We start from the raw sequence: 26,993 nt of genomic DNA on the forward strand, positions 1-26,993 counted from the left end.
TTCAGAATTTTAGTTTCCATGGCATATCTTTAAACATAAAAACATTTGGTTTTCTTCTTTTTCCTTTTATGAGTTATTGTGCCAAGCATCAAGTCCCAACTATCAAGGCCCAAAAAAAAGTCAAACTCATAAAAAACTAAAACCTAAACAAACCATCAAGTTCATTACTACTTATAATATTTCATTATATTTCATTATGAGGACTACGACTCTCTCGTCTTTTATATATTACTTATAATTAGAGGAACTGAACTCCAAGAAGCCAGCTCGGTATTAGAAAAGAAACATTTATATTTTAAGAAATATATAATTTTTGAATAGTTAGAAATTTGGTTGTGGAACATGATTTTTTGTAAAAAATTGATTGATGTGATTCCTGAGTCATAACCTGTAAACCGATGATGGAAAGCAATAGGGAGACTGCTCAGTTAAGCATCGTACATGATCATTGTGATAAGACTAATCTGAGAGAGACATGTGATCTTGTTGTTTTGAATGCTGAAGCAACGACAGCAAATGTCGTACAAGTAAGTGAATTCAGATTGCTCTTTCTCTGTATAGCATCAACTTTTAGTCAGGGAGTGTGTTTACATCTCTGTCCACCTGAAAACACGTTTATCTGCAGTTTTCAGTCCTGCATGTGACCAGTAAGGTTTCCTTTAATAACAGTCAAGTGTCGCCATCTGGTGTAGATCACAATCCATGTCCAGAGGAAATCCGCAGGAAGGCACAATAATCGAGTCATAAATAGAAGTATAGAAGTTATCTTTTTAATAAATAGTAGCCCGATTAAAATAATAAGGACAATGAACGTGTGTGTTTCAAATTTCTCATTTTAGCTGCTCCTGAACTGTACTGACCTTACTGAGAGCCCTGAGGAGCGGTTTGATTTCAGGAGCTGCATTCATTTATCGCCATCTGCTGTTTGTCCCTGAGAAGGCCACACACACACACACACACACACACACACACACACACACACACACACACACACACACACACACCGCTATATTGACAGCTGTGAGCATCTGCCTCACACTGACATTCAAATTAAAACTGATCTTATTGCGCATCATGTATTTATTTGCAGCCATTATTATCTTCGTTTGTCTGATATCAGTTTTCAATCAAATCATGCCATTATAAAGGCATAGGGTTGTATTTCATTAAATCGGCAACGATTTGATCCATACCATCAATTAGCTTATAATTTAGAAGAACTCTTACTTTGAAATCATATTATATTAAATGATATGTGGCTGTGGGTCTGTTCTCGACTTTTACGCAATTTCACTCACATTGATTTTCTGTTGATTCATAACTTCCTTTGGCCAACAAAAAAAATGCCTGTTTTTTCACACCTTTTGTCGTGTGCACAATATAACAAAAAAATATAAATTATATATAAATACAATATTGATAGTCTATGGAAATGCCAGTCATTCGAATCACATGTTACTGCACAAAGCATTACTTGAGTCAGAACGATATTGGCACATGCATTCAGTCAGGTGACTTCTTCTTTTATTTTTAACAACTTGATTCATTTGAATCGTTTTGAATTATGACGGATATTAAAGTCACACGCTGAGGTAAAAGAGTCTGGCACATGTTTACGCATGGTGTCCAATTTGGAGATAGGAGCCTCGTGTGTGTGGAGGGAACAGTGTAGAAGAGTATTTTTCTCCAGCATGTGACTTGGATCATTTCTCAGTGATAATATTGAGAATAAAATATTTCCCATTTTACTCACCTTCATTTGTAATCCTCTCATCGATTGGCACCTTGATGGCGTCTTGATATTTCTGGAAAAAAAGGCTCCACATGACGCCTTTAAAGAAAAACAGAAAAATATCTAATCTTCGTCTACAAATATTTTAAACAAAGGATATCAAATGAAACATAACATACTGATGATAACAACGTTTATTATGTTTAAATCACGTCACAGTAGATACAGAAAAAATTCACAACAGCATATATGAAAAATAACCATTCTAAAAAGAATGGATGAATAAATAAGACCCTACGTTAGTCTACAATACCAACATTTATAACTTCTTTAACAACGTGTATCATGGATGTAGCAGTGATCATAAACGTTTGGTTTCCTACGAGCTTTCATAAAGTACAAAATACATCGTTTTTTTACTGACAGGGATTATTATGCCAGTTTATGCTACACAAGAACATGTCATGTACAGATTATCAATAACTTTTTTCTCTTCTGAGAGTTGAGGCTACTTAACAGAAGAGGGTTTTTTTCAAACACTACTTTATGAATCTATTTTTGTGTACATTCAATAACTATATCACCAAAATGTCCAGAATCATTATTTACATTTTACTTATTTAATTACAGAGTGGACAGAAAGTACACCCAGTACTGAACAGTCTGCTGTGGAAGAATTTACACTTTGGCCATTAACCGAGGAGGTGTCAGTCCTTCTTTTATTTTTATCATGACTATTGTTGTCATCGTTTGTGTGAATTAACCTGTTGATGATAGATAGATAGATAGATAGATAGATAGATAGATAGATAGATAGATAGATAGATAGATAGATAGATAGATTTGTTTTAACTGTGAGGATAGAAACTGTAATAACCAATGTCCTTTGTGCAGTTCTTCTCACACTCCCTCGGTGCCAGCAGCTCAGACTTTAGCGGGGACACAGTCTCTGACACCGGGGTGGCAGACGGGGAGATTCTCCTCCTCTTGGCCTGTTCAAAGATCCCAGAGTCGCTCGAGTCGATGGACTTAATGGAGGACGGCGTCTCTATCCAGCTCGACTCGGACGTCATGTCTTTGGGTTTGGCCTCCTCCGAGCCGCCGATGGGCGACCTCTCCGTCGTAATGGAGTCCCCCTCCTCAGCCAGGTAGTTGGCGCCCGCCCTGCCGCCGAGGGAGTTGGCGGGCCAGCAGGAGAACACCGAGCCGGGCTTGCTGTTCACGCCACAGTACTGCGGCGGCGTGCGTCCTCCCCAGCCCGACGGGTCTGCGTAATAGCCAAGAGGTCGGTTGGAGCAGCCCGCGGTCGGCAGCGGGAGAGCCTTCACTCCGGCCGCCGCGTAGGACAGCAAGGTGGCCGCGTTACCGGCGAAATCGGCGGCGTCGTATGCCGAGGCGGCAAAGTCCAGTCGGTTGTTGGCAGGGGTGACAAACCATCGCTGCGGGTGGGAGGCAACAGTGGGCTCCTCGCTTTGCTGCGGGGATAGCAAGCTGTTGCCGAGTGGGACGCTGCGCTCCGTGCCAGGACCAGTCCCCACGCCAGGGTGAAAGCGAGATTTGGCATAAGTGCTGACAAATTGGTCCTGCAGGAAAGAGCTAGGCATGGCATATCTAGCACCCGGCACGATCTGTGAACGCGGAGAGTCACCCGGTGATGGAGTTAGACGGTCAATGTCGCAGCCTGTGTAGACACTGAAAAGATGGGGAAGAAAGAAAAACAGAGAAACAATTCAGACACGAAGCTGTGCGTAATGAGCCGGTTACGCATCTAAAATCAAAGAAATGTCACCCCAGTTCACAAATTATCCCATTTAGCATCAGAGGAAAAGGCCTTGTTTAGAATGGGAGATCATTTCAAGCTTTCAAAATATATTTTACAGAAAAAAGAGCAGTTATACATTATACTGCGCAGAAATAAACATTTTCGGGGCAAAACAAGCCGCACTCACACGAAGCAACATCCTGCAACAGCACAGATATTTAAAGAATAATTAATTATTTCTTTTTATGTCAAATACATGACATTCCCCTCAATTAAACGAAAATCCCCTCTTTTAGCTGCAGTCAATACCAAATCAATTCCATGAGCTTCCTGCCATTTGGAAAACGATTCTCTAAATATTTGGCGAAATAACAAGAAATGAATTTAATACAACAAATTGACATCTTTAGTAGGAAATTTAATTAAATGAAGCAGTGAGTAACAAAATCAAAAAAAGAAATCTTACGTGTCATAGTTGTCCCGAAATCCTTTAGCAAACGGATTGTGGTCAATTTTCAGTTGCGTAATCTGTGGGAAAAAGAATCTATCAATTAGAAGACCAAGATTATAAATGTTTTTATTGATTGAGTGTGTGTGTGTGTATGTTTATGTGTGCGCATGTGTGTGTGTGTGTGTGTGTGTTTGTGTCCCTTGTTATAATTTGTGATTTCCATTCAAATCCACATCGTTGTCTGTTGTTTTAGAATTTAAATGCAAAAGAATCACATTCAACACATGCAAATTTCAGTCTCTGTATTTGGTTGATCTTGTGACAGATCCTGGTGTGAGAGTCGTGTCTAGGTGGAATATCTCTGCAGATACTTCGTGGTCGTACATCGGTATTCTGGTAAGCTGTAACGGCGATGAACTGCGTCTCTGTGAAGGTGAAAGTCTGGACTCGTCCCGGTTGGCTGGTGTCCTCTGTCCCATCCTCGTTCACTTCTACCACATGGAGCCTGGGCTGGTACTTGTGGAGAGACTGGAGAACCACCATCTGGAGATTCAGAAACTCTGTTAGACTTTGGATGGACGAGTGAAATACCACAATAAATACATCCAGCTCCATTTGATTACTATTATAATAACGCTATAAAAGTAACGTTCCGCTGAAAGTGGTGCATTAATGAATATATAGGAAATTAAAACAAACAAACAAAATAATAATAATCAGGCAATGTAGTGAAATAAACGAAACATCTCAAGGCTACAATAATTTGCCGTTTATTATGCAAAAAAATGTCATTGGAATATTAGATAAAGTGTTGCATTACCTGTCCCGTGTTATTTGAAGCACCTTTGTTGTTTGTAAGCTTTAGCTTCCCAAATGATATTTCTTGACGCATCCAGTGCGCACCGGTATTTGGTGAATCCGGGTGCATGTAAACTCTATTTCCTTTAAATATAAGACAAAAAGCAGAAAAGTTGTGAATATACATCGTCTATTTTTATTGGAATATCTTAAAAAAAATGTAACCACTTAAAGCTGTTTAAAATGTAACTCATTTATTTTTGATTGCGCAGTAAATGTGATAATTAAAAGAGTGTGATACCTATTACATTTGTGTCTGCTTTTCCACATGGCACCCACTTTCCTCCTTGGAATCGCCAGTGATTTGGATCAGCAAGTATTACATCCACAAATATATTATAGTGAGCAGTTGGGTCGAGGCCCGAGATGTTGAAGCTTAAAAATGGAAACATTCGTCTGTGGGAAATAAGGGAAAAACAAATTTAGGAGAAAAAGGCACCAAAACAGAATCCACGTTAGCATTGGTCTCATGCCAAATCCGTTATTATTTTTTCTCTGACAAAACTGTGATTTTATGAAAATAGAGATACATTTAAACAGTGGAAACAAAGACCTCACAGTGATGTACAGCCCCAAAATTCACTGTTTCTGCAGGTATGTGCCAGATGAGCGTCTTTGCGCGCACTCACCGTCCTTGCTTTGTGATGATCATCTCTGTCTGGTGCCTGTGAAACTTCAGCCACAGGGCCCTGTTGCACAGATACACCTGCGCTTTCCCCGGCACCAGTCCCGCTTGCGCCGAGGAGAACTGGTAAAAAGCTCCTCCTTGGTACGTGTGTCCATACTGCTGTGCGTAAGGGTAGCCCGCTGCCGGATAGCCTTGTGGAGAAGTGTTGGTCAGAAGGCTGTTGTAAGCTCCATTGGTTATGACCGGGTGATGGGCCATGTAGCGGCTGGGACTTCCAATAGAAAAAGCCGGATGCGCTGGTCCATGCTGGCTCGCGTAAGGGAACATGGCACTAGGAGCTGCTGAGACTGGCTGAGGTTGTGCGGATGGAGAAAAGATGCACCTTTCTCCTGCAGATCCATCGAAATTATGACGGATGTCAGAGACTCCGTGAAGATCAGGAGAGAGTTTGCCCCTCTGGACGTCCCCTGATGCGTCCTTGGAGTCGGGGAAATTGTCTGCCTCTGACTGATTCGTCATCTCCCTAGAGTTTTTTTTCAGAGGTGAACTTCTCTCCAGGTTGTCACTTGCAGATATAATAGGATGGTCCGGAAGCGAGAGCTCTGATCCATCGGAGCTCGAAAAGCCACTGCCCACATTCATAAATTTCTTGGAGAGATCACTCGCTGGCGAGATGCAATTCTCGACCTGCATGGCTCAATAGGAAACCACTATTAGCTCAACCTATATCACAGGCTTTTGCGCACGCCTTTCCTAATCCAGCACTATGAAAAACGCCTTTCTACGACTTGAGGAACCAAAGGCAGCAAATTAGCCAATTGACACCATCCTGCAATCAGGAAGGATTTTCTCTCCATCACTCTCCTCGCTTTGCTAATGAAACAAGTTCTGCCATTGGTTAACTCGAGGCTGTAATTTAATTAGACAGCTCTTAATTAGGACAATATGCGGAGCGCTGTGAGCAAAGTGATTTGTTTATAGTGTGACATGGGCCTATATTTGATTACAACATATGGACTCCGACTTTCCCCCCATATAATAAATACAAGGCTAAAATAGCACAAATGTGAAAAAAAATCTAATCCATAAAAAGACTATTTTCTACTGTCAGTTGTGTTATTTACCTATTTTTCTGCCATATTTACCTATTCATGTGCTATGAGTGCCAAAGTATGTCTGCCCAAGAAGCCAAGATATATTATTAACACACCAAAAATGACAGGCCATGACAGGCAGTGCATCTGATGCCTTAAAATGTTTGTGATATAGCGTGAAATCATGGCGTCCCACTGAAGATGTGTTTATGAGTCCCAGTGCTGGTAAATATTTCATGCGCTAAAGTTATGAACCGGTGCACTGATAACAGGGCTCTGCTGCGACAAACGCGGCTCACAGAAAGTCAAGGAAAAATCTTTAGGAAAATATATGTCTGGGACTGTTGCCTTTAAGTTATTTTGATACAATTTACATCCCCTTTTTAAATTTAGAAATAAATCAAGGTAACATATTAAAACTCACTTTAGGTCTGACTGGTTATGGTGAGATTTTGCGGGGGGGAAAAGATATTTTGCAACGTAGATATTCATAGTATAATAATTTTAAAATGACCAATCATAATGTCAGCAGAAGTATAACTGTGTTGTTCATCAGTTTAAATGAGCAAATAAGAAAACCCCATCCCATAATTTAATTATTGCCTTTTATTGGCTACACAAAGTCCTAATATGGAAGGAAGGATGGTGATGATGATGATGATGATGATGATGATGATGATGATGGTGATTGACTGATGTTCAACATTTGCTGTTAAAGTCTACTTCTTTGATGCCTTCCTTTTTTTGCATATTGATATTTTTAATTCTTAAACATGTTGAAAATAAAAAGCTAACCTAATAACGTGATGTTGATGGAATTTGAAAGTAGTTGTGAAAGTGTCGAATGACTGCATGTTAAAGTGACTCAGTGCATTGCTTTCTCTGTTTTTTAAACTATGAAACGTGCCTTTAAGAATTGTTAAAAGCACTATATAAATCTACATTACTTGTATTCTGTCTATCAATTACCAATTATTACCTTATTGTGAAATTCACCTCTTATATATATGTGTATGTATATATGTAATCATTTTCATCACTTTACTCAAATTAAATTTAGTGAAAGGTGTACTATTGTATATATTCTTTATTTCTGTATTCTATTACTCTGTTTTATTCTATTTTATACAACCACATGTTCTATTGTCATTCTGACTTTCTGCTGCGGAAACAACTGAATTTCTCCAGCGTGGGATCGATAAAGTTTATCTTATCATAAATAAAGTTTTAAGGATTATTATTATTATCTAGAATTAAAGGAGTCTGGTACAACATCAAGTACAGCATCCAAAATGGATCATTGCCACTTCCCAGAGTAACCTTTCCTATTGTATTGAACAATCTAAGCCAGACCAGGTTAAGACAAAAACTGGCTCCAGGCCTGTTTTTCACCAGTGGCTACAGCCGCACCATGCAGCCTGTATGTGTCTAATGAACAGCCATGATTCTCTGCAGCTAACAAGAGGGGTCATTACAGTGGGGCTATAGGGCCCAGCAATCTATTCCTGTGAAACATACAAGCACAGGCTTGTCTGAGCCCAAGCAAAAGAGGTCACTCTCCGCTCTGCTCATTACAGGATTATGGTTCACTTCCAACACTGATCTTTAATAAGCAAAATGGGCTTGAGTTTTTTTTTTTTTCTTCTCCCCGCCCTGAAGAAACCAATTGTTGAATCACCCGAGCAGAAACTCAGTCTGTTCTCCTTGGTGCAATTTACGGTGCCTGTTTACAACACTTGTGTCCTTACTTTCTATTGGCTCAGTCAGCTATAATGGGCATAACCGACCGAGGAGGGGGCTGATTTGTTATGCCCATGACCAGCCCTGTCCCCTGTGGTGATAGTATAATGCAGGTTAGGATCCCTGCCCTCTGCCTTGTGCACAAACACCCCATCGGCCAGCTGAGCTTAATGCACTGGCTCCCTATGAACTCCATTAATGCTACGTCTACTCCCAAATAATTATACTTTTTATTGTGTGTATAGATGAATGTAAAAAAAAATGATCATAAGCCAAATAAGTACTTCTTCTCTATTAGATCACTATTAGAAATATCCACCATAGATCTGTAAAAATACAACAAAATATAATTTTATATATCAAAAAACCTGAAAGAGGTTAATAATGTTAAATTCAGCCAATAAAATGTTGTTTTCCAACCACTGTATCACGTTTTTATTGTTGTGCCATAGGAACCTGCTTGCCACCTGGGTCTAATCTAATCAATGTGAATGACAAGGAGAGAAAAAGCCTGAAAGTGAGCACCAGCTTAGGGACTTTACCTAATGCCCAGCACTGTCACTTCAATGATATGATCACAGCACACAAAATGACAACAAAATTATAGCCAGCAAGGATATGGGGGACATAGTGTGCCACTCCAGTCAGGTGAAATTGCTTTTTTCCGACTATGAAATGGCTTGTCTCTTGTCGGATGGGTAAACATTTCCTTGTCAGGCCAGTAATAAGGAATGAGGCACACTGGGCTGAACTAAGAGGATGGAGCCAAGGTTATTTGGGATTCATGACAGGTAGTGGCTTATATTACAGCGGCACTAAAAATTTCATGGGAATGCATTTAAGATGGCCTTTAAGTTATTTATATGTTGTTTGCCAGACGTCACATTGCAATTTCCATCAATAAATCAAAGTGAAGCATTTCGTCCCCCTTTCTCGCTCCTTTAATTTAAAAAAAAAGACAAAACCCTGTGTTTACCCTAAGTCTTTAATTACCCAGCAGGGCTAATCTGATGAAGTTTGGTGGTGCTTTGTGTTATGCTAACATAACTATCGCCCCCTGTGGTTTCCTGCCATCAGTGATCTGCTCTGTCAGAGGCAATCGGGGCGCTCTCTGACAGAGAAGACAGCTGGAGGCCTGCTAAGGGGCGGAGTGGACAGTTGTGGCTTTTAAAACCTTATTAGCCGTCCTCCCTGGACACACAGAGACACGCGTCTAACGCAGAAGTGCACTCCTACACCTGCTCATTATTGATGGCCTTTAAGGGTCAGACCAGACCTGTAGCTGTGAGTCTTCACCACAAAGCTCACAGCAAATTAACCTCAGGACAGGTGATTATGACGTTTGGTGGAAAGTACAAGGGACACGGCTGCTGTCCAGAGACGGCACCAAAGGGACTGTTCACCCAAAAGAAATATTTATACAAGTGCTTATTTATTTGGAATAAAATTCTATCTTTGTTCAAGCCATTATTCAAGAAAGGTAGAATTTACCTCCACAGGATTTACTCATTTAAGTCTGTCATTCCCATTGCTTTCTTATTAACACATTTACAATGTTTTCACATGATTTATGACTTTTTATATCAATTTTAATAAGAGAATCAAATATAAACAGACTTTTTTTTACAAGTGTATTGTTAGTAGTTAGTTCTCAGTTATTTTTATTACCATTTATTAGATGTGCATTCACTTTTGCCGTTTCATATTCAATCCATTTATTCACCATACCTCTTCAATTAGGAAGAAACACATTGTTTTGTTAAGTTATTTTTAACTTCAGTCTTTCTGTCACTGTCAGTTGTTTCTACATCACAGGGCAGTGACAGCATGATAATTAACACACTCCAATGGAAATCATAGTACAACTCCATGGGGAAATGAGCCATGAGGTATCCACACTGCTCAGCTGAGCTCCCTCTCTCTCCCTTTACAAACACTAAAATTACGTGCATACACATGATGGTATGTTAAAGTGATGAATAATTATAGATGTGTGAATTTCATCTCTTACCAATTCTAGAGAAAGGTAACACATGTAAAATATAGCAATAATTGAGGTACCACAATCCCTGGGAGTCTTCTCCGTGCCCTCTGATGTGTATTATTTGGCTTAGCAAATGGTGAGGATATAATGTCAGGAATCGCAAAGTTAGTGGAGAGGCTAATGTCTCTATGAAAACTTCTTTTATCACCTGCTACTGACCTGTTATCAACTGTTTGGTTTGTTGCTAGTCCCTTTAAATATTAAAGAGGCCTGTGTGACCCAACCGAGTGCAGTGGGGTTTGTGACCATTTTGTTATTTCTGCTGCCATGCACTGTCAGACGTCTGCGAGTGAAGAACATGGCCAATGTCCCCAGCATGCCCGCAGCATGAAAAATTCAGACTAACTCCACTTTTTAAGCCACTTCTGATGAAAAGCTTACAGAAATGAAACTGACTTATGCCAAATGAATATCATTGGGTCGCTGTGATTGTGAGGCTGATGTTTGTAACTTTCAAATTATTTATAAAACATCAGTTCCATTTTAAGAGTGGCCGTGCCATGAAGTGTGCGCTTACTCCTCTGAGGATCCTAGGAGGTTTCTCAGGCACCATCAGCCTTAACCCGAACAATAGAAAACACAAGGCTGCCGTCCAGCAACCAAACCTTTGCCTTTTTTGACGCGAGTCTATGTTGCTTAGACAGGATGAAAATAAGCACCAATTACCAAGTCACAGCTGTGTCTGCTGGCGTATTGTTTAATCGATAACTAGGTTGACACGATGATGAGTGTTTAATCTAAAAAACAACAATTTATAAACGTGTTCTCTTCAAGATCTGCTATCTAAATATCTTTATGTATAACCATAATAAATCAGGGATTCACCTGTAAAGGAAACACTTTTAATAAAGCCTGAATCCTGCACAAATCCCTTGAAAAGAGAAGAAAATTCTGTTTGAGGATCAGCAATATTTTGGGGAGAACAGGAGCAAACAGGCGACTGTCGTGTTACAAGAATAATCTTCATTAAAATCACAGGCAACAACACCAGGCCAACACGCAGCTCATTGGGAATGCAGTGTGAAAAGAGAGGCCCACAGATTATCACTCTACATAACTCATGTTTAATTTATCCAGGAGCAATATTGTCAAGAGTCCTACCATTCCAAGGAACGAGAGACGCTGGTAAAAGCTGCAATAAGACTCAGGGAAACCCAAAAATAACAGAGTAAAATGCTGCAAAATGGACAGAGCACACATGCAAGTGAAAGCATTCGAGACGTCTTTTGATATGTTTAGCACAGCTTCACAGGACTATAATAAAACTGCTTTAGGGATGTTAATATTTCAAAAGATTACTTCTAAATGACGATAAAAATGTTCACACAACAACCAGACATGATACGCAGCACTTAACCTTTGCTCTGATTTGGAACCATTCTACAAAAGCCTGCACCTTTGAAAGACATGGTTCTTAACTCTCATAAGACTACGTACAGAAAAACAAAATAGTCTTACATTCGATTATAAGAAGTAACCCTAAACCAATTTCTCTCTGCTCTATGGTGTATGTGTTTTTATTCCCTGCTACTCCTCCTCCTCCCCATGGCTGAGTGAAATGGAATTGCCTCTCACATTCAAAGACAGCTCTAGGAAGGTGATAATAGAGCTACTCCCTGCTGTCTGCAGGCAGGAAATAGGAAAGTGGCATATGGGGCCAGGATCCAAATAGAGAGGAAATGTGACCAGGCAAGGGAAGGAACTTAAAAAAAAGAAAGGTTAATGATCAGCTCTGAATTCTATGGGGAAGAGAACCATGTTCTGAGTTGAGAGGGAAAAATAAAAAGTGACATGATTTATGTCTGCGTCCCTCACATCGAGGCTGTCACAAACAAACATGTGGAAACCGGTTTGTTTTTTTCAGAAACTTTGCCGATGCTGGAGCCGATGAAGAAATATAAGGGGTTTCACATTGATTAGAGAGATGAGAAATACACACTGTACCATATAATCAAGAAAGCATCCATCTTCACAGTTTCACTAGTGTGCTCCAACAAGTATGAACCACTGCCCGATGTCCTACTGCTGCCTGCAGATCCCCCGGCCTGCAGCATCTCAGAACTGATCCACTCTTTAATAAAAAAAAACAAGATTCTAAATAAAATATTGGACTCCATACACCGACTCCTGTGAGAAAAAGAAAGAAGAGTAAAATGTTTATAGTGGAAGTGAGTGAAATCATGAAAGTAAGTGCTGTAAATGCAAATGAGTGGGTTTTTATCATGTTGGGGGGAGGCTGCATTAACAGGGAGTGAATTTGTTTCAAATTTTCACCCTGTTAAACTACACCTTGGTTGAAAGAGTTTGTGCCCTTTCACCACGAGGCTGGATTCTCACCCTTTAAACTATCATTTACGTCTTCTGCTGTAAAGGAGGGATCAATTTTGAAGTCATTAGCACTTAGTTTGTGCTGCTATGGAGTGCCCGCTAACGTTCATTGTAAGTTGTCTTTTTAATTATCCGAGGGAGTGGGTGACACCAAGTACGGGAGGAGACGAGAAGTGACTGAAACTGTCACGCACACTGTGGAATTTAATGGTATTCTGCAAATACACTTAAGTAAACAGGAGTAGACTATATACCTTGATAATTAGATATCAGCAGATTGAACTCCATCTATACGCTGGACATAAACATGTTGCCAGTAGCGACTGTTGTTGCAACAGCTGGACATTAGAGACAAAGCAACATCACGCGGAGCAGCTTTCTCCAGATCTGACAGCTAGATCATTTGAAGCAGACAAGATAACACTTAAATGCAAAGGTGACGCGACAGTGTCTCCAGAGCCAGATGGATCAATACTCCGCTTGGCTCGTCAAGGTCTGAGCAGTGGTTCTGCAGCCATTTTTTTTTTTTTTTTTTTTTTTTTTTTACACTGCCGTTTTGAAAATAGGCTATCATGGTCTCGCCCAATGTCTGGTATGTTGTCAATGAGCAGATTTCCTTTCTTATGTTCCGGCTGAAATATTGATTCATTCGATTTAACAAAACAGCTCCAGATTCCAGAGGAGACTTGGAACCTTTTACCTATTTTTAAATTGTAGTCTTTTTTTTTTCCTTTTTCTTGCAAAGTGATCTTCAGCTTTTGAAATGCTTTGCAAGATGTAACGAAAGGTGTAGCATCTGGATTGCTCGCTAAACGTGGCACTAAAAAGCTTTATGCAAAAAGGCATGATCAAATTCAAGTAAGTGGTACCGATAATTAGCTATGGGACTAAAATGATCAATGATCTCTCAGCCCGATGTTGCAGTCAAAAGGTACTCGAAGAAGCCCACTTTTCCAAAACGTCCCCCAGTGAGACGGCCAAGAAGTCCCGTAGATCGGTTAGAAAAACTCGGCAAGTTGCCTTGGTGACCATCCAGGCTGCACTGACTGGCACTATTTCTATTTCTTTTCTTTTTTTTCTCCTTTTTTTTCACCATCCACATATATACACTTTAAATAAAAAATCAAATCTATCTTTCAAATATTCAACAGTCCCTTTTTCCCTGGGAGACGTAAAGGAGCATTGTTGAATAATGCAACCAGACGGGGATCTCCCAGAGCTGGTCTCTACAGGCATCACTGAGCAGGTCGGATCCCACTTGAGTAGCATCTATCACGGTGACATCATCATTCACACAAGGAGATATGATCAGACAGTAGTACACTACTCTACTACTTGAGCCAACTCTAAAGCAGGCAGTGGTGTTACTCATTTAAACCAATCTATCAGCCATCTGTTGATGCTTAAATCATGGTCCGACTGCCATTTCTAAATCAAACACCATCCGTGTGCCTTTATTGCTTTCTGCCGAAAGAGAGCATGTTTTTTGAGAGGAGAAAAAAAATTGGTAGCTTGCGAGACATATCGCATATTCTCTTTTACCTTGTGTGATTCTGGTGGGTGTGTAAATCTAGAAAAAAAAAATAACACAGGGACATGAAGCTCAGGAAGAAAACAACATCTACAAGCTGCAGTGGCGGCAGCGGTGGGTCTCTACCCTGCAGATTAGGGCATTGGGAGCACTTTGCAGGTTGTTGTCACAGGTATGACGAGGGAGAATAGCGCTCACTATCCCCAGGTTGCACAAGGTGTGAACAAAATGTGCAGCCAATTTGTTTTGTGCTGAATTAGAAGACGGGAGAAAAAACATAACAGGAATATGCTTTGCTTTATGTATATCTGTCTCAGAATTTGCTGTGACTTTAGTTCAGGGTTTGGTTTTTTCCCCTCAGAAGCTTGGAGGTACTTCTGAACACGTATGTTCTGGTTCAAATGGTTATTTAAACTGGACTGCAAGTGATATCAAATCAACAACTAAACAACATCAGAAACAAACACGTCCAATCCAACGGGCTTAATCAAACCACAAGGACAAAGGGAGAGTGTGAGCATTGGCACAGGAATGACTGATCTTGGGGGAATTGGCAAGACCGACTGCAAGCAAGTGTATTACATATGGCGTGCCATTTTCACAGCTTCCACAAAGAGAACACAAAAAGTGTTATATCTCACTATCTAAGACAACTAAACAACAACCCCGATATGCTGAATCTGTTTTAATTCTGCAACAAAGGCTGGAGGTAGACGGAGCTCGAGGTAGACGGAGCTCGAGGTAGACGGAGCTCGAGGTAGACGGCGCTTGCGAAACACTCTTCGGTTTCATATCCGAGCACTGAGCGCCGTGAGATGAGACGGCGGGGTAGTCTGAGCTGAGCAGAATACACTAATAAATGAAGCTGTCCTCCCACTAATTCTATGAGGTGTCAGTCAGGAGGACTTTCAGCTCCAACCAAGCCAGATGGTTTCTTAACACTGCATTAATGAATTGATTTGAATGTAGCCTCTCAGGGAAAAGAAAAAGGTTTGTATTCTTCTGCAGCGGTGGTCAGCGTGAGGGTAAAAACAGCCGCGATCTGCAAACCCTGAGGACGTAGAGTACATGGTGAATCTCTTCACTTCATGCTGACATGAATGTGACTAATATCTTCACAAGTGTTTGTATCTGTTATGTTGACAAAGTGCTAAGATGAGGCCTTTGTCGTCACTATTGGACACAGCTCGCGCCTCAAGTGTTATCGTCTGTGTCCTACCCCACTGCACTTTACTATCATTAGATGGATCGCTGCACTTTCCCTGTGGTGTGAACTGCTATCAATTATGTAGCCATCTTTCAATTATTGTGTATTGTTTTAGTACCTGCTAATGAATTGTGAAACTACCGTGTTATGGTGTGATTGTACTGGGCAATATTCGGCTACTGTACACTTAAGCACTTTTTTCAATTAGGTCTGGGTGGCGATATTTTTTTTTTTCAGTCATTAAGCACATTTGGTGCAAGGCTGTCCACCTTACACTTAGCCAAAGGTGTTTCTGCAGTTTCTGTTCGCCAGCAGCTTCGCCGGCCCCGATGCAAAAAAACCACTGCTGTATGCAAGAGGACTCTGAAGACAATACAAGAGGACCCACTGTGATTTTCACTGGGGATTTTGAAATTCACACCTGTGCTAGGTGTTGTTTGGGAGTCTGATAAGCATGTGTGAAACCGGAGGGGTGACTAGAACGGGGGCCTTATTTGAAGGCGCAGATCTTTTCGGATGTAACTATCAAGGATTGAAGGATTGTTTTGGATTTTTAGATCTATGACAATAAGAAGGGACAAAGCCAATCAAGCACAGTGTGTCTTAGTTACCAGCCATGTGTCTAACTGAAGCTGCACATGGCCATATGGCTGTGTGCAAAAAATAGACCCTCCACTAACTGAGGATTCAAGCATGCGGCACATGGGAAAATTAAGTATTCCCAACATCACTGCCAGATGATCGTCAGCCACTGCACAGCTCGTACAATTCATATCCAATAAAACTGTGTATAAGGCAAAAATATTATAATTTGCAGCGCATGAAGAAATCACAGACCTTATCATTATAGGATCAGAGGCTGAAAAACAAAGTGCATGGGAGTTGATGCTCCTCCTCTCTCTACATTGGTGATGTTCAGAGGCAGCCTGTTATTGGAGGTGTTAATTGGCAAATTCAGTACAAGTCAAGAGTACGTTCCCTGTCGTCCTCGCCCGGCGAGGCTAGGTCATTAAACCGAGAATGGATTCTTTCATGCTGCCTTAACCCTTGAATTGCGAGACGCTGCTCCACAAACATCCCCCATGCTCAATCCCACCCCCATGTGTCAAGAGGAAAAAAAAACCCGACACTGATTTAACCGTGACAATACAAGAACAGGAGGATGGCACATGTTTGAGAGCCAGACTTTTTCAATCCTGCAATTTTTTAATTCATAGCCAAGCGACTTAGAAAAGTTCAGTAGTTTAAACATGTGCAACCCTCCCCATGTAAAAGTAGTCTTTGAATTTTAGAACAATGGCACCAACGAGCTCCACTGATCAGTGCTTTTGTGTTCTGTGTATTGAACCAAGTCTCTCATCCGCCTGAAATGTAAGCCTCCTCTGGGGTTCCGGGTGCGATCTCACCACTGCCTCTGTCATCACTTGCTGTGACTGCCAAATCTCTGCTCCAGAAATCAGGGGCTCTCAGACCAGCACTGAAACGAACACAACGGTGCGGGGCTGCTCGGAGACTTTGCGCGCACAGGCAGCGACGGCTTCAACACATTTAATCGAACACACAAAGTCAACGGCGCCACTTCTGCACAGAGAGCACGCCGGAGCCCAACGCATGGCAAGAAAACTGTGAGGTGATACTCTCAGCTCGCGACGCCATGAGAGTTGGCAGTCTCTCATGCCAACGGTGACCAATGCACAGACAGTTGAATATGCTTCCCTCCTAACTTGTTAATTATCTAAATGACATTGCTGTGGAGAGGGCATTCTAGCCAGGTGACCTTAATCCACTTGCTATCTCTCTGTTTTGTTTTCCATTTGATTAAACCCTTTAACAACAATTTTTTCCCCTGCTTGTGTTCTTGGCAGTGGCGTAATCTTATAAACATTGTTTGAATAAATCAAAATATAACATTTCGAGGAGTAATAGTGGGAAATAATTAATTATGCCAATAAGAAAAGGGATATGTTTGTTTGTTATGAAGGTTTGTTTCATGGAATTTACATATTTTAATTACTATTACTACTATTACTATTATTATTATATTGTGATGCTTGAAATCAGTAAATATCAGGAAAGTAAGTTCACAGAGATGTGATGCCGATGTGAATACAAAAACTATTTACTATAGTTTCATAAAATATTCAAACCCCTTCACTTTTGACTTTTGTCTAAACCACATTTAAAATGTGTTAATCCACACTGAACAGAAGATACTGAAATACTGACAAAGCAAGAACAACATATCAGAAAGTTTTGCATTAACATAAGTATTCAGACCTTTTGCTGTTTGGATGAAGCGTCTTCTTGGGTTTGCATGCACACTACTTTGTACACCTGAGTTTGAAAATATTCTTCCATTGTTCTCAGCGGAGCCTCTCAAGCTCTGTCAGGTTGGATGGGCACTATCAGTGCACAGACATTTTTACGTCTCCATAGAGATGTTTGATTGGGTTCAAACCAGGGTTCAGCATGGGCCACCCAAGGGACTTCATAGTTGTCTCCTGAGCCACTCCTGTTCTTGGACTGTGTGTTTAGGGTCACTTCTGTTCATCAGTCCTGAGGATCTTATTTCCCACAGTCTGATGGTCCTCCCTTCTCCACACAGGAGCTCTGACCGTCAATCCAACGGTCACCTTAAGGCTCTACCCAGGCCACTCAGTTTGGTGGGGCGTCCTGTTATCAGAGGATTTCTGGCTGCTCTAAACATCTTCCATTCAAGAATCAGAGAAGCCAGTGCCCAAAGATACAGCCCTGTCTCTGAGCTCTGCCGGCAATTCTTTCGACGTAATGGATGCTTTTGATCTGACGTACACTATCAGCAGCCAGACCTGATGTAGAGAGGTGTTTGTCTTTCATGTCCAATCAATCGATCAAGACAAATGAGACGTGGCTGAGCTAAATTTCAAATGACATAGCAAAGCATCAGATTATTTTTGCATTAGTTTTTCACGTTCAAAAAAAATTCCTCTTTGTCACTATGAGTGACTGAGTGCAGATTGCAGATGGAAAAATGATATGAAGCGGGCTGAATATTTTGTGAATGTACTGTTTGTAAATATATTGTAAAAATGTCAGTTATGAAAATATAGGTACTGCTATATAACCATTATATTAACAAAGACAGCCAAATTAAAGGACAACTGCATAATTTTTGACCACTTTGAATTCACCTAGATGTATTATTATAACCATATAGCTTGAATTCAATTTGATAAATAAATATTTTCCTGCTTTGCAACCTCATAAAATATGTCTGCAAAAAATATAAACAAAATTACATTAAAAGCATCAGAAGAAAAATAGTAATTGTATCGAATGGTGTCAAGTCAGTACTAATTACAGCTTCTAATAAATAGATTTAGATCACATAGTTGGATATCTAATGTAATAAAGTTTCTGCCTTTTCAGGCAGTAACTTTCAAGTTCTTCTATTCTTATTAAAACTTTTTCATGAAATTACCACATGTATATTTTGCAGTACATCATACAGTGACCCATTATTCCACTCATTCTACTTAAAAACACTCCAGTACAATCAGCTCACTTCACAAACACAAGCTGAAAGCATAGGCCACAGAGATCAGTCTGTGCATACGATAACCTCCAAGCTGAAAAAAGCAGTGGTGGAGTGCCAACAGCTATTACGTGCCTCAGTTCCCCCACGTACCCCCCCTCTCTCATCTCTCCTTTGAAATAGCTGTGGTCCCCTAAAGCCAGTGACTTCCCATCTCCCCGAACTCTCTGCAGCACCGACTGGTGGTGCAGAAACACTGCTTATTAGCATGCAGTAATGATGGTGAGCTGGGCTCCATTGTTCTAACACCTCCCCTCTCCTCCGCACCAATCTGTCACCATTCAGTGGGCTAGAGCTGCCTCAAATGCTTCTCTCTACAAATGAGATGGATAATTAGTTGCCCCTCACGAATGCTGCACTCTTCTCACCCCTGATTGCTTTCACCTTCTTGCTCCTGGCAATTTTGACACCTTGTAATCAGCCTGCTACTTCACCATCTCAATCCATATCCCTCTCTTTTTTTTGGTCTTCTTTCATTTTTTTTTTTTTACAGCTCTTAAATCTATTTCAAATCTAAAAGAAAATGTCCCAAAGAGAGGGATGACACACATATCTGTTATTTTACTGGAAATGACTGCAATTGCAACGACTCTGAGGTAAAGCAGAGTTTTCTTAAAACTGCACAAGCAAGAAAATACAGAGTGCAGATACGTAAAAAAAAATCCTAGCTGTCACTATGAGTTTCCTCTTCCAAATAACAATGAATGACAACATAATTATGAGCAAGCAGCTGTTCATGATCCCAGAGAGAAAAGCTTGCAGGTTGCACAATGTTCACATTGTTCACAGATTAACCAGAAAGCATCATTAGGGATATGTACTTGCCAAAAGAATCAGACTAAATTCTCCCCTCAGTATCCATGATGTGATGTGAAATAAAAAATAAAATGGTGTGGTTTGCATATGATGTGTAGCACACTAGATTAAATATATATGTAATATTCACCTTTGCAATTAAGCCAAATGGCATGTTGGATCAGTTTTTTACTTTTGTAGACGATACAGTGAGTTTGAGTAATGCTCTTCTATTTTCAGTGACTCATAAATTGGAAATATAAAAATAAATTACAACATCATATTTTTTTTACACCCTCCTGAGTAATTTATGAAACAGTGAAATGCTCAACACTAAGTTGAGGCTGAAATAACAAATCAATCGGTCTAATAAGCCTTGTTTGATTTTTTTTAAATTAGTTATGATGCCTTATACATGTAAAGGGGGAAAAAAAAGGTTGTTTGCAGACTTCACACCAGCTCATCTACCCCAGCACAAGTGTTACCAGCCCATAGCTGAAGGGCTGCGAGGTCCTCGCCGCACAACCAAGTGTTCAACACTCACAGCGTCCCCATTTCTTTAAACATCTTCACACTGAACGGTGAAAATCACTGCAATTGTTGGCAGAGGTGTGAATAAATACTACAGAAATAAAAGGCTAAGCTGCCGTGTAGAAGGGTTTAGTCAAATGATTGCTGTACACATACTGTAAAAAATGTTTTTCACACAGGGAACAGACAGTGACTGACACATCATCTGTTCTGTTTCCAAATTATGATAAACTGTATTTCACTGGTCATTGCTTCACTGAACTACTAATTGTTTGTGTATTTCTCATACATTTTCATGCTTAATAAATTCTATCCTATAATGTAATATAATGTAATTATAAGGAACACCTAGAGTGTCTTGTTATAAAAATATTTAGAACATAATTTGAGTAAAAATGTAAAACTGCTAGAATATAATACATTAGAATTTTGCATCAGGAAAAACCATCACTATATAAACAGCAAGGTAATTGGGCAACTAATTGAATACTGAGCCTGTGCCTAATGCCATCTGTGTTGATCATTTTAATAAGCATGTGGCATGCTAACTTTTAAACTTATTTCAAAGTTATAAATAATTGTTCAACTCTGCACCAATAACAACTTACAGATGCTTCAAATTATGCTGGTGTACGACTCAGAGGAACAATAGGAAACATGTGAAAATAGCGCTAATCACCGCCGGATTGAGTGATTTGATGCATATTGTTGGCATGTCTAATTCATGACATATGGTTGTTCTGTAGATATGATGCCAATATAAAGAGAGGGCAGAACTGTCATATTTTCAAATTTTCACAAAAATAATTATTGTCTCTCTATAAGAAAATGTTGTATTTTTGATGCAATTTGTTTTAGAAAAAAAAATATATATATTCATTTGTACAAGAAAGTAAATAGATACATACATTCTCCACCTGATGTCTTGTTCACAGATAGAATGTCTTGTGATGTTTTCTGTTCACATGTTGGAAACGATTCAAATGATAAAAATGTTGCAAGAGTAAATGTCGGTTTTATTTGCTCATATAGACCATATTATGCATCATCATCACTTGCTTTAGTAAAATCTCAGCAAGATATTAAAAAAATATAATGGGTAAAGAAGTGTACCATTCAATTCTTCAATATTAAATAAATGGATTCAAATCCTATTGCAGTGTCTTTTCAAATCCAGCACAGCGCGTGTACTTCCTGGCAGTCAGGCAGACCATGAGTACAGTAAAGTCTTTGAAGGAGTAAAGGCCTCAGCCCGTCAGTCTGCTTACACTGTCAATTGTCGTCTTCACTCTTATGAGAGAAATGCGAGTAGAGGTGGCTGTTCATTTGGTCCTGCGGAACCACAGCGTTGCAGAAAGCGCATTTATCAGGACTGCTGCTCTGAGGCGTCGCCAGCTCTGTCCCCACGTCAACTGCATCACACAGCTCAGGGCTCCAGAGAGGCTGCAGAGCAGGACGAACCAAACAAAAACAATATATTATTCATGCTCTAAACAATCCTTATATTAAATTCATGCTGGACCACTTGGCCCTCAAGCTGAAGTATCTGTTGCTTTAATGTCCTCTGTCAATCCAAAAGGCTGCACAAACACTCAGAAACACTAAAGGCAAAGGGCCTTACTATTTATGTGTTCATCCAAGCTATCAGAACCATAATTTCTATTCTAAATGTCCATGTTGATAAATCCAGGGAAATAATCTTATCATGAAAAACTGGACCAACTTCTAAAGCTTGCTGAATGTCATTCACAATTTTTATTGGGCATTTATACACATCAGCAAATAAAATTCAGACACTGTGTTGTGCTTCTATCTGGCTCACACTTTTCAGCAAAGATGCCAAATATAACCAGAGCATCAGAGCTTGAGTTAAAAAAAAAAAAAAAAGAAAGAATCAGCACACATTACACAGTATTACATTTCAAGTTAAAAACCCAGAGGGGAGTTTTTTGGGGGGGGACTTCACACCGTTTCACTCCTCCATTAGCAAAGACCAATCATAAACTGATAATTTGCTACTAGTTTTCTCAGACCTTCTCCTGTGATTCTCACCTGCTGGGGTCCCCGCACACTCTCCTGGGAGAGCGAAGATGATGTTGAGTGGGAGGGGGACGTAGGGTAGACAAAAGGCATGGGCAGTTCCACGGGCTCCTCCTCTGTCATTGCGGAGGGGACATCACTGAGCGGTGGCTTCAGAGGCATGGTGAGACCAATGTGTCTGTCTGGGGCACTGTTCAGGAAGTCATATTCACTGTCTGCAGAGGGCGGGAATTTGACTCTAAGTTTGGTGAGAGAGTCTACTAAGTCTCGGTCCTCAGGGCTGGTGCCGCGGGACGCTAGAGACGTGGGCGGGGGTGGGATATCCACTGCTGATGTGAGCACTGAGGGGAAGGGTCTCCCTGCCTCTGCTGTACGGTCTGTGCACTGGATGGGCATGGAGAACTGCTGATCTATCAGACGGCAGGAAAAGATTTGACATTTTTCTATCTCAGTCAACATGTTGAAGCGTTTCAGTTCTGGCTTTAAGGACATTTCAGCTTGTCAGTGAAGCTTCAGAGACATAAAATACATGTCACACTAGTCTTCTGAATATGTACAGACCTTTCACGTTAAATTTATTGAAATATAAATGTTATATTAAAGATCATATATCCTGTGCCCATAGCCAGCTTTAGGCATTACATTGAATCATCAAATCAAATTGTGTGTTAATTGTTTATCCATGCAATGTTCTACAGAGATGGCTGGTAATAGTTTGAAAGGACAATGAGGCGCTCAAGTACAGTCTTAGTTAAGGTGCTGCTGTATAATAATTTTAAGGAACAACACTAAAACTAATATAGCATAGGTTGATTTGACATTAAACATCTATTTCAATTCAACACAATGTATTTTAAGTAATGGAACAAAAAATACTGAGGTTTGCATAAAATTCTTGATCATGTATTTGAAGAATATTATCATTACCATTTGATGCATCACTTCCTCCGTGGAATCTTTTCAGGTGATCTTTTTGTCTTTGTGTGAGAGACCGAATCTGCCGAAATTTCCCTTGAATTACTTCAAATACATCCAGCATGTCCTTGCTGACAAATAAATAAATAAAGAGTTAGAAAAAAAATCCAGTCTTGACCTGTACTTTCTATGATTTAAAAAAAGTAAAGAAGAAGCTGACACATACTAGTCAAGGTTGCTGTTGACTGGTAATTTAGAAGAAAGAGCAACAGAGCCCATATTCTCCTGAAAAAAAGGCATATTGCATTTATAGAAATCATTACCACAAAATATCCACGGACATATTGCTAACACATCTGCAGGTTTATTAAGATTTATTTACTCGTGAAAAATGTTTCCTTGCCAGTTAAATAATGAACAGTAAAGCTCAAGCTGCTCAACTGTGCAGTGATATTATCCTCTAGCACCATCTGGTGAAGTAAAAGTGGATACACCTTGTGTGGTGTAAATAAGAGGATGGATCCTGTTACAGCAGCAGTGCAAACTTTGGTCACATTTAAACATTTAAAAGGAAGCATGAAAAACTCAAAGGGCATTCCCTTCTCAACTGCCGCTTGCCTGAACAAGGACAGAAGTTCCCTCAACTATCATAAAGTGTATGTAATATGTAAACTGCTTTGGAGCGGCACTAGGAATAAATGTTAGTGGATCTATCTTACACCGAGGTACTAAGAAAAAAGACAAAGTAACTTAAAAGATGAAGCTCAGATGTTACAGTGCAAAAAATCAGATAGTATCAATTGCATGAGGTCAAACTCTCTTTCAAGCCTGATAATTAATGCTATATTCACCATCTAACCTAATGAGTTCCTCTCTCGTAAACACAAGTGCAGCAACATCAAGCAAAAGTACGAACAGAGTGTGTGTTTGTGTGCGAGAGGAAGCTGTGTATATATGCTTATGTGTATTTTCAACTGTAAGAATGAAGAAAAACCTGTTTTGGAGTCATCATTCAGACATTTTCCCACAGTATAGACACAGAAAAAGCTCAGTATAGGACGGCAAACATACCGGGTACTGTTTTATCCTATAGGCACTGGCCCCATCGAGGAGATGGTTGCAGGGCTCACATTTCATTTCTCCTTAAGAATTCAAAACAGTGACAATGAACAAATTCAGGGTCAGTTATGCCAATCTTGTTCAATAAAAGAATCAGATGTGATGCGGGAGTAAATGATCTCATTGAAATATGAGCAGGGAGATGGTCTGATAAGGCTCACTAACCTGCTGATGGTTGCCTTGTTGCTGTCAACTTAGCTTGAAGTTTTATAATCAACTGCTGCTGGTCCTCTATCTGCTTCTGAAGTGTTTGAGTGTATCCCTCGTAATAGTCAGTCTGTAAAAATGTAATTTCTGTTATTTTTTAGCACCAATAAATGAAATCAGGTTGAGGCCAATACATTAGAAAGTGACACATTTTCATCTACAGATGTTATAATTAAAACCAATTTATTTCTATTTACCATTAGACAAAACTCAAACGTGCAAACTCACTTTCAGTGAGTGACAAACAAAGACTTTTTCAGGAAACAGTGCAAGCTGCTCTGTGGCGAATCACTTCACCCAAACTGCTAATGTTTGGCTGAATTTACACACAACTGGGAAAAGTATTTCTCCTTAAATTACCATTTTCTGCAGCTCTTTTTTAGCATTGTCCTTTTCGATGGAGACCTGGCGATAAGCTTCAAAAGCTTTGTTGAGCTGGTCTCCAATGTTCCTTTCCATGCCGTGTGCTCCACAATCATCACGAACACAGTAGACATGAGCCCTGAGAGTGAAACCACAAAATATTTTTTTTGAAATCTGAAACAATTTGTTTACAATTTTTATGAGAGCAATTTTTTGAGAAACTGTGTGAATCTTTTTGCTGGTTTTCTTGCATCTTTGCACCACATTAGTCAAATTCTTAAAACAAATAAAAGTCAAAGTATCGTGTTGATTTCTGTGAGCCAACACTGGGTGATAACACTTCCTAATATCTGCTGAATACCGAAAAAAAGAAGAAGAAATGAAGTTCCATTGCATGCAAAAGCACATTGACATTTCAACAACACAGGCCTTGGAAGATGTAAATGAGCGTAAAGAAGTTGCCCAATGCATTTGCAAAAACCTTGCACAACAGATCTAAAGCTACTGGCCAGGGCAGTTGTTACATTTCGATCTGTTGTGATGTTCAGACAACGTTTGCACCACATCTACAGCAGCGACAGTGAACATGGAAGTGTGGATGTGGTGCAAAACAAGCAGGAGCTCATACCAGAGCTGCTCGTCAGTAATTACCGCTCGATCCTCATGATACATGTCATAGCAACACTGAATGTTTACACAGCAGGAGCCAAGTCAAGGAGTTTGTAAAATGGCCTGAGCAGTGACACTGAACTCCACCAGGACACATTGCTGAGGCACCTTGTAAAACTCCAAGCCCCATAGTTCCGTATTTTCTACAGTGTAAGTGAATGGTTAGCTTTAGCTCATTCAACCGGTGGCGGATAAAGCTGCCGGCTAGAAACTCCTCAACCCGGCTCAGCCCCGGCGTCTCTCCTCTTACCTTCATCCGAGTTACCAGCTCGAAAAAGTCCAAATGAGTTGTTTTCACTCCACCGCAGCGTCTTCAAAAGTTGTCTGAGCAGCAGCAGAGGATATGGCTGAGAGAGAGAGTGTGTGTGCGTGTGTGTGTGTGCGTGTGTATGTGTGAGTGTGTGTGTGTGAGTGTGTGAGTGTGTGTGTGTGTGTTTTACATAGCCCAGTTGAGTTGGGAACTTCCCTCGGGGAATCCCCCCGCGCTGTGGACTTCCGCCTTCAACCCAGCTCAGCCAATCAGCGCGCAGCATCGAGAGCGGCGCTGGGCGGTGAGCTGGTTGAGGGTTCTTCCAACCTACGCGTCTGCAAACTGTGCAGTGTGTGTGTGTGTGTGTGTGTGTGTGTGTGTGTGTGTGTGTGTGTGTGTGTGTGTGTGTGTGTGTGTGTGTGTGTGAAAAACTGTCACCAAACCTGAGCTGCTGCAATCTGCTCATTTTCATTCCCAGACATTGTTATTTTCTTTTAGTCACTAAATATCACTTTTTAGTTTCAGCAAGTTCTGGGGGAAGTTGTGAGCTTGTTTTTATTGAGATCAAATAAAACAACCCCCCACAACGAGGGTAATCTGCAGTGTTGCAGCAACAAAGGGCACAGTCAAAAAAATCAGTAAGTAATACCAACTATACATGCAATACTTTGCATTGAAATATATAGTAATAAGTAACTATAGGTTGTTAAAAACTAACAGCAACATCAGCACATTGAATCTGCCACTGAAAATACTCTGACCACAAAATACCACTAAATCCTTTTTTGGCCAACATTTTTTTTTAGCTTTTTTCATGAATGAAATACTACATCTTCATTTACTGTACCTTACAAAATATTTAGATTGACAGAAAAATTGCAAATCATTGAGAGAGACAGACTAATGCATTGTAGGTTTTATCTATTTTTAATGAAATTGTTGGAAAAGATATGTAAAATATCACAGGCCTTAACTTGCACCCTGGTTGTTTAACCAGTGCTTCGATGTTTTCCTTAAAATAAATAGAGGCTGCTATCAGCAAACCATAAATAAGTGTTTCCAGATTTATGTTTTGCATAGTTTCAGTGCCTCCTTGTGACTGACCCATTAACATGTGACCATAGCTTACACCACACAGGATCAAGCTCTTATAAT

At 40.1% G+C, this 26,993-nt stretch overlaps 2 protein-coding genes across 2 annotated transcripts; both read right to left on the reverse strand.

Moving 5' to 3' along the window:
• Nucleotides 1-1,908: 1,908 nt before the first annotated feature.
• On the reverse strand, nt 1,909-19,422 carry tbr1b (T-box brain transcription factor 1b). The gene is made up of 6 exons (XM_020089812.2): nt 5,433-19,422; nt 5,045-5,199; nt 4,766-4,887; nt 4,330-4,488; nt 3,961-4,022; nt 1,909-3,424 (listed from the first exon to the last, which is right to left on the reverse strand). The coding sequence occupies exons 1-6, from the start codon at nt 6,122-6,124 to the stop codon at nt 2,581-2,583; spliced, it is 2,034 nt and encodes a 677-aa protein (XP_019945371.2). The 5' UTR covers nt 6,125-19,422; the 3' UTR covers nt 1,909-2,580.
• A 1,848-nt stretch (nt 19,423-21,270) lies between these two features.
• On the reverse strand, nt 21,271-26,017 carry tank (TRAF family member-associated NFKB activator). The gene is made up of 8 exons (XM_020089797.2): nt 25,839-26,017; nt 24,917-25,058; nt 24,515-24,626; nt 24,302-24,372; nt 23,457-23,515; nt 23,243-23,361; nt 22,328-22,725; nt 21,271-21,718 (listed from the first exon to the last, which is right to left on the reverse strand). The coding sequence occupies exons 2-8, from the start codon at nt 25,013-25,015 to the stop codon at nt 21,548-21,550; spliced, it is 1,029 nt and encodes a 342-aa protein (XP_019945356.2). The 5' UTR covers nt 25,016-25,058; nt 25,839-26,017; the 3' UTR covers nt 21,271-21,547.
• Nucleotides 26,018-26,993: the final 976 nt, after the last annotated feature.

Source organism: Paralichthys olivaceus, chromosome 10 (assembly GCF_024713975.1).
Source record: "Paralichthys olivaceus isolate ysfri-2021 chromosome 10, ASM2471397v2, whole genome shotgun sequence".
Classification (NCBI taxonomy): domain Eukaryota; kingdom Metazoa; phylum Chordata; class Actinopteri; order Pleuronectiformes; family Paralichthyidae; genus Paralichthys; species Paralichthys olivaceus.

What these genes read in the sequence shown, in the direction of transcription:
- tbr1b (XM_020089812.2), bottom strand. Translation starts at nt 6,124, where the DNA reads ATGCAGGTCGAGAATTGCATCTCGCCAGCGAGTGATCTCTCCAAGAAA. An exon ending in AGCAGACACAAATGTAATAG is followed by an intron (nt 4,888 to 5,044) that starts GTATCACACTCT and finishes TTATATTTAAAG; the next exon opens with GAAATAGAGTTTACATGCAC. An exon ending in CTTCAAATAACACGGGACAG is followed by an intron (nt 4,489 to 4,765) that starts GTAATGCAACAC and finishes CTGAATCTCCAG; the next exon opens with ATGGTGGTTCTCCAGTCTCT.
- tank (XM_020089797.2), bottom strand. Translation starts at nt 25,015, where the DNA reads ATGGAAAGGAACATTGGAGACCAGCTCAACAAAGCTTTTGAAGCTTAT. An exon ending in AAAAAGAGCTGCAGAAAATG is followed by an intron (nt 24,627 to 24,916) that starts GTAATTTAAGGA and finishes ACATTTTTACAG; the next exon opens with ACTGACTATTACGAGGGATA. An exon ending in GTCAACAGCAACCTTGACTA is followed by an intron (nt 23,362 to 23,456) that starts GTATGTGTCAGC and finishes TTTATTTGTCAG; the next exon opens with CAAGGACATGCTGGATGTAT.